This window comes from Mizuhopecten yessoensis, unplaced genomic scaffold (genome assembly GCF_002113885.1).
Source record: "Mizuhopecten yessoensis strain PY_sf001 unplaced genomic scaffold, ASM211388v2 scaffold2699, whole genome shotgun sequence".
NCBI classification, from domain to species: domain Eukaryota; kingdom Metazoa; phylum Mollusca; class Bivalvia; order Pectinida; family Pectinidae; genus Mizuhopecten; species Mizuhopecten yessoensis.
In genome coordinates, this window is record NW_018404676.1 from 424,960 (window position 1) to 433,342 (window position 8,383).

An 8,383-nucleotide genomic window follows, 5' to 3' on the forward strand; every position below is an offset into this window, starting at 1 on the left:
TTATGTGATTTAGAAGTTACCTTGCTGTGAGGCTACACTGATACACCATGTAATATTTGTCTGAGTTATGTGATGTAGAAGTTACCTTGCTGTGAGGCTACACTTAATCATCATGTAATATTTGTCTGAGTTATGTGATGTAGAAGTTACCTTGCTGTGACACTGAACTCGTACACTCCGTAATACTCGTGTCTCAGGGTATTGACATAGTAGTGATCTATAAACTGGATATGTATGCGCGACGCCTCCACAAAGTCCTGCAGCTCGGGTGTGTTGTAGAAGTCGGTGTAGCCAGGCCGTGCCACAGGCTCAGAAGCCAGCAGACTCATTGTAATATTACCCTTAGAATATGGCACATCCTCTACTCTCCTACAAAATATGATATAAGGAACACAAATAGACATAAAATTAACAATTGTTTTCCAACAAAGCGACCAATCATGCACCTTCTCCATCCCCTGATATGAGTATAATTTGCGTGTAAATATACAAACAGATTGAGAGGGAGGACTGAACTAACAATGTTGATTTTTGATTTTACTGGATGGTGGGTCCACTTTCTTTAGTGCTGCCACACCGAAACGTTATAACATGGCGATATACACTGTACATAACACATCACTAGGCTACATTATTCTATCTACATACAAATCAAAGGTCTCTGTTAAGATAATGCTGAAAAGAAAATCCATCTAAAACCAAAAGTTAAGGTTTCCAGTGTTGGAATGGAGACAGTAGATTTATTTTGGTATCTTCAATGTCTCCAATAAGAAGACCAAACCCCGATTCTGCAGAGAGTCCTGGATCACGTCACCTCATATTATCACACCCATGTAATTTATATGACATTTTAAAAATCAAAACCGCTGCAAAACTGACTTCTTAATGTGCATTCATAGTATTCCCAGGAGAATAATTAGCCTTGACAGTAAATGTATATCTCCAAAGCAGATCACCATCACAAACTCACGTGCCAAACTTGATGCAGTTGACAGATGTTGATGAAGTTAAAGGTCCGTTGTCAGGCTGTTTAAAGTAATCAAAACAGTTCTCGGCATACATCTGCCACATTTCCCAGGAAGATGTCAGGTTTTTCTGGCGTTCTATTGACACAGCCTTGGGCATGGGGCTGTAGAACAGCAGCTCAATGTAGAACACCTTTAAGAAAGGTATAGGTGTCTTAGAAACACAGAAAAATATATAATATATGACTGGTGCCATCACATGCATTAGTAATTGTTCCATTAAAACTTACTAACTTGCAGTAGTAATTCCAAGTGTGTCAAAAATGTTTCTTTAGATATAAAATGGTTATCTGGTAAAATATATCAAAGCTTGTTTTATAGTACTACACACACATGCATTCTCTCTCTGCACATACATGTACGATTCCTGCAAGCAAGTCATACATTTACATATATTTATTATTTCCACAAGCTTTAACAGGCAATCACTTAAAATTCAGTTTGAAATAACCAGAAAGTACCTGTTGTTTGGCAAGAAGCACACGTCTTTTACAAATTCTCCGGTACGGACTACTGGTTAAGCATTGTTTGTTGAATGCTTGCAGATACATGAATATAAAGGTAAAATCTAACTGGATATTTCTACAAGTGAAATAGGAGGATTTGAAGGTAAATTCATTAGAATAAGAGGAAATCTATACCTGGAATTTATCTCCAAGATCCACAGTGATGTTCGCTGTGTCCTGAAACTTTGAGATCCAGATAGAGCGAGTGTCACCGTCATTGATGTACTGGAGGTTGTGTGACTGGTTGTTCAGGCGTAGTTCAGTGTCGCCCTGGTTGTCGGGGACACCGTTGGGAATACAGTAGTGTTCCTGGTTTGGTTTAATGCGAGGATGAGACGGTGGACAGAGACATTCGCTCTGGGCGCGAGTCTCAGGCAAGGTCCCTGTGTACAACTGGGAGATTTCCCTGGGAGCAAAGAATTTACATGCTTAGATGGTCACAAGCATGGTAAGTCCACATACATGCCAAGTTTCCCCTTTTTGAGGAAGACTCAATTTTTCAGTCCTTTTATTATTAAATTTTCAATTCAAAAGAATTTTCTACATCTTGCTTTTTTTTAAATTCAACAAATTTACTGCAACAGCTTGAAGTATGTTTCACTCTAGCATAAGCACTTTGTGAAGTCAAGGTCATTGTAAATATGGTAAAGGCATTTTGAATTGTTTGTCATTTGGTTTAAACAAAAAGAGATCATTATTTTCTAAAAAGGTGTATGGAACTGTATGGTTTAATATACTGCTTGCACTTGCCCCCCCCCCCCCCCCCCCCCCCCCAAAACATGAATTGTGTTTTTATACTGGGAAATAAAGATATATACCTGTTTGTCAGTGTAACATCAAAGAACACAAAGTCCTGAATCCTTCCTAAAAACTGGTTTGTTCCTGAAAATATATAAATCTTATATATTTTGTGCCTTTTATAAGATTTGCTTATAAAACATCACAAAATAAATTCTACATTTGACAAATAGAGAATAAGACAGCTGTTGATGTTAAAAGAGAAGTTAAGGTGTTTACCTGACAAAGTCTGACCAATTCTAGCTTCACCTTGACCGTCCAGTATAGGACTGCCCAGGTCCAGAGTCCTTGCTGTAGTGTAGCCAGGGCCTGGACCGTTCAGGTAAAAACTCAGTGTTGTTAAATACACCTGTAATCACAGAAAAATCTCTCAATTACAAACAATGCCACTAAATTTCTATAACGTCTTTGTTCAACTGTCTCACAAAAATTCTAATATTTTCTATCCTTCTTAAGGTAATAGGATTGTGTCACCATTTCTCAGTAGAATTTCTTCAAATTTTGTAGTTATATTGCTTTAAAATAAAGAAAATTTTCTGCCACAAAAAAAATATAGGTTGTCAGGATTTTAAGGATTTTAAATGTAAATTTATATAAAAAGGAGTGAATTTTGAAGAAAAATTGAAAGACACCATATTTTTACAAAAAATGTCAATAAAAATGATACTGACATATATTAGTATTGCATTAATGTATATCAATTTAATAAATGCTGAAATTGTGTTAAATTAATTCTCTAAACACGATATAAAAATTGACATTTTATAATAAAACCATAGACACATAGTAATTGCTCGTAAGAGTTATCGTTCTTGAAAAACTTCACAGTAGTGAAATAGGCAGCAGGGTTCCTGAAGTACAGAAAAATGGACACATGTGAATCATTGATAAAAAAAACACCTCAATTAATGCCTGGATTGCTTTGAAATACTTTAATATTGAGAGAACACACTGTTCTGTCAATAATAAACATACAATATTCATCAGTTAAATATTAAACATTAGATTTTGCAGAAATTGTGATACTGTCTCCCTACATTGGATTTTTTACCTAGGGATGTACTTCCTGTTTCCGTTTATCAATACACTCAAATGACCTTAATACTGAAAACCTAAATGGTGATCACAAATGGGCCTCTTTATGTTGATAAAAGTCAAATTTCCTTGGTAAATAGACGAAAGTATACACTACCATGTTTGATGGATGTAAGGATTGGTTTGGTTTGGTTTTATTTTGTTTAACGTTTTATTTACATCTCGGGTCATTTAAGGACATGCCTCCATGTGTGTTGTGTCAGCGTGCAAGTGTGTACTATGTATATATATAAGGTAACAATGGTGTCAGCATCATCTCTTTGTGACATCCAACCAAATTGTTGATTTGTTATTTTGGATCACGGTCTCATTATTAGATGCGATACAGTATTAGGAAACATCCACAGAACAAAACACTAAGAATTTGTAATAAAAACCAGTTTGTAATTAATCTTATCCTTCTCTATATATAATTCATACATCACAATAAAAAAACCATTTCTTGGAAATAGTTCAATCCATTACCCTGTAGCTGATTAGGCTTTATAGTATACCTTTATAGACAGGTATATTGATGTCCCCTGGAGTAAGGTTTATAGTATACCTTTATAGACAGGTATATTGTTGTCCCCTGGAGTAGGGATTATAATATTCCTTTATAGACAGGTATATTGATGTCCCCAGTAGTAGGGATTGTAGTATTCCTTTATAGACAGGTATATTGTTGTCCCCTGGAGTAGGGATTATAATATTCCTTTTTAGACAGGTATATTGATGTCCCCCGTAGTAGGGATTATAGGATTCCTTTATAGACAGGTATATTGATGGCCCCTGGGGGATACCTTAATAGACAGGTATATTGATGTCCCAGGAGTAAGGTTTATAGTATACCTTTATATAAAGGTATATTGATGTCCCCGGAGTAAGGTTTATAGTATCCCTTTATATACAGGTATATTGATGTTCCCGGAGTAAGTTTTATAGTATACCTTTATAGACAGGTATATTGTTGTCCCCTGGAGTAGGGATTATAATATTCCTTTTTAGACAGGTATATTGATGTCCCCAGTAGTAGGGATCATAGGATTCCTTTATAGACAGGTATATTGTTGTCCCCTGGAGTAGGGATTATAATATTCCTTTTTAGACAGGTATATTGATGTCCCCCGTAGTAGGGATTATAGGATTCCTTTATAGACAGGTATATTGATGTCCCCTGGAGTATACCTTAATAGACAGGTATATTGATGTCCCCGGAGTAAGGTTTATAGTATACCTTTATAGAAAAGTATACTGATGTCCACTGGAGTAGGGTTTATAGTATACCTTTATAGACAGGTATATTGATGTCCCCTGGAGTATACCTTTATAGACAGGTATATTGATGTCCCCAGTAGTAAGGTTTATAGTATACCTTTATAGACAGGTATATTGATGTCCCCTGGAGTAAGGTTTATAGTATACCTTTATAGACAGGTATATTGATGTCCCCTGGAGTAAGGTTTATAGTATACCTTTATAGACAGGTATATTGATGTCCCCTGGAGTAAGGTTTATAGTATACCTTTATAGACAGGTATATTGATGTCCCCTGGAGTAAGGTTTATAGTATACCTTTATAGACAGGTATATTGATGTCCCCTGGAGTAAGGTTTATAGTATACCTTTATAGACAGGTATATTGATGTGCCCAATAGTAGGGTTTATAGTAAACCTTTATGGACAGGTAAATTGATGTCCCCTGAAGTAGGGTTTATAGAACATGTATAACAGGTATGTTTCTGTTGTCTGGTGTAAGGTTTAAATATTATTTGGAGTAGGGTTTAGTGTATACATACCTGTATAGCCAGGTGTATCCATGTTCTCTGAGGTAAACTTTCCAGTAAAGTTACAGTGGAGACACCCGCATTGCTTCTGAAGGTGAAGGCCACACCAATCTTTGATATCTGTAGCTCAAGGATGATCTCCTGTGTACTGGATGACACTTTCTGTAACAGGGTCCTGGGGAACAATTGTCAGCATATTTTACAGTACAATGTATATAAATGATAAAAAAAAATGTGTTAGTCTTTTTTTTAACAGCCTATCCTGTGTCATAAACCATCTATACCATTGGGCTGGCCATAATTCCACTGAAGATATAACTCTATATTAAGAAATTATTTTATTTTATGAATGTGTCATAATTGGCTAATTTGTGCAGGGGGTTATGACAGATTTTGGAAGAATGTAAAAATCATAATGTCTGAATTATAATTTAAGAATCTTGTTTCTAACATGTGTGAACTCTTTTGCAACTTTTTAACACGTGTATTACTGTTTAAATGCTTTAAGAAGTTTAAATTTTAAAGCAGCCAAGCAAACGTTGCTTTTTTTTATTAAAACACTACCCTGTATTCTGAATGCTTACCAGGTACAGCATATTGTATAATACACAACACAAGTAGCTGGTGCTTTGGGTAAGGATTTCATATGACTGACTATACTGACATGACTGTTGAATGTATCATTTAAAAAGATAAAGGAAAGGTTTGTGTTCATGCTGATTTTTGTCAATATTTCATTATCGGAAAGAAACAACAACACGAATATTAAAGTTACTTGTTAAAGGTTAAGTATACATGCTATGTATCACTCCCACAAATAATAAACAAATTTAGCCCAGTTTAAAACTCTAGTGAGAGCCCAAAATGACTGCCAATCAGAAGCCGTAGTGACCATCTTGAATGCAAAAAAATGATTTGATTGCATACCAATATTCATGTAAATTTCATTAGAATGTGACTTGTAGTTATTGAGAGAATTGTCAAAAAAGTTTAGTACAGACGAAGAATGAAGAAAACAAGGTAAAGGCAATGAGTCCTCTAACTTTGTTCTTGGGATATAATAACATACATCCAGTATCACCAAAAGAAATAAAAAATAATAATGTATACATTACTGTACATCTATTTAAAGCCTATTCTAAAAGTATTTTAACTATTATTTTCTCATTCTTTTCTCTCATTTTTGTGATGTAAATAAGGTTGCAAAGATAATTCCATATTTCTTCTTGAAATCGAATGTTAAGAAATACTTCCAGCACCTAAGGAAACCCCAATGAGTGCTATGTGAGCTGGTTTCACAATGATAAATGATGTATCAAGATGTTATGGACTGCAATGTTGGGTGTGGGGCCAGATCTCCCTGAATTATTGATGGCTATGTGGAAAATTGGCAGAGGTAGGATCAATGCCAAGATATAGGGCCCTATACTGTTAATCAATACAAGCTAAAGGTGAGATGTCAAACCTGGCCAGGTGAAAAAAGATTTTGTTATTCTATGCAAGTATATGACAAGAATTAGTTCTGTGAAAGGAAATGTTTGGTGGGAAGTGTGGGGTAATCCAAAGGTTCAGATCTACATACATTTGTATACATATCTTCTCCCCACATTTGGGTTTTCTCATTACAGGAAAGTCATGGCTATTAGCTATTGGATTGGTTATGAAAATTAAAAACATACCCATTACAAGGTTGATAGAAAGTGGTACCTGATCATGATTTACCTGATAATTTGAAGACTATCAAAGAGCTACTCTGAGATCTGGTCAGGTTTATGTCATACTGCTGTTCAATACCTTTACCTTTAATCAAAGCATTACTCAGAGATGACAGGTATGCAGATTCACATTTCAATCTCTGTACATTTGTATTTACAGGTAAAACTGTTATTTCTGAATCCTTGGATTTAAAAACAAGAGGCCCATGGGCCTTAACGGTCACCTGAGTCTACAGTATTTATTTTTGTTGTTGAAATATGTACCAATTTGAGTAAAAAATAGTATAATGTTAACTTAACTTTGTCAGGACCATGAGCTGATCATTCCTAGACCAATTTTAAGTGAGATCGGCCTATTAGAACTTAGTAGCAAAATAGCGGCCATGGCAGCCAAATTGTATTTCTGATTGACCCGAAAAATAACAACACTTTGTCAGGACCATGAGGCGATCATTCCTACCAACTTTTAGTTCAATCGGCCCAGCAGAACTTGACTTTAAGTTTGAAATGTAAAATGTTAGCGGACGACGGACGACGGACGACGGACGACGGACGACGGACGATGGACGACGGACGACGGACGACGACGGACGAAAACGGATAGCAATAGGTCACTTGAGCTAAAGCTCAGGTGACCTAAAAAATGTTTTACAAACGATGGAACTGCCATTTTTGCAGGAACAAGGTTGTGTTTTCTATGGTTACTGATTCCATCAGGCAACAAACACAACTCAGAAGCAATGTTTGCCAATTTCCGTCATAATTTGAATTTTACATCATGCCAAATAGCTCTGATTGGAAAACAAACATATGTATAAGGTCTTATTCTTAGTCTATAAGCACATTTTTGGTCAGTAGGTTTATCTGTAGGCTGTACGATGAAAATGTAATTTCTTATCTTTCATTCTTTCCTATCCACTATCTCTTTCCAGTTGTATATCTAGGCACCGCTGTCCTCTTATGACCCTGGCTATTGGGAGAATGTAAAACCCCAAACAAACAAACATAAATGTAAATATCTTAAGAATAAATTTAACAAGACAATTCGTGAATTACAGTCCCCCCCATCGGATGTGAAATTATATGCCAAGAATGCACAGATGATAAATTCGTAATGAAGTAGTAGTGTAGGAAATAGAGCCCGGACAAAGTTTTTCTTTGATCAGGTCAAAAGTCAAAAACAGAGTGACCTACTTTGATATACGACACACCGCCTCACCAAGATGAACCCATACTCCAAGTATGAAGTTCCAGTGACTAGAAGTGTAGGAGATAGAGCCGGAAAAACTTTATCTGTGATGTAGGTCAAAGGTCAAAATGTAGGTCAGAGTGACCTACTTTTGATACATGACACACCGACTCACCAAGGTGAAGCCATACACCAAGTATGAAGTTCCAGAGACAAGTAGTGTAGGAGATAGAGCCCGGACAAGAAAGCGGAAGGACGGACGGACACGACGCAAAACTAAAGTCCCCCC

The 8,383-nt window shown here is 36.1% G+C and overlaps 1 protein-coding gene across 1 annotated transcript in view; it reads right to left on the minus strand.

Annotated features, from left to right (window-relative positions):
- LOC110446475 (usherin-like) overlaps window positions 1-8,383 on the minus strand; it is a 70,216-nt gene that overhangs the window by 58,579 nt on the left and 3,254 nt on the right. Inside the window, exons 2-7 of the mRNA XM_021491648.1 lie at window positions 5,203-5,365; window positions 2,549-2,678; window positions 2,350-2,413; window positions 1,667-1,937; window positions 971-1,158; window positions 151-369 (exon numbers count right to left, since the gene is read on the minus strand). Of these exons, the coding sequence (XP_021347323.1) occupies window positions 151-369; window positions 971-1,158; window positions 1,667-1,937; window positions 2,350-2,413; window positions 2,549-2,678; window positions 5,203-5,365 (1,035 nt within the window). The remainder of the gene's footprint in view (window positions 1-150; window positions 370-970; window positions 1,159-1,666; window positions 1,938-2,349; window positions 2,414-2,548; window positions 2,679-5,202; window positions 5,366-8,383) is intronic.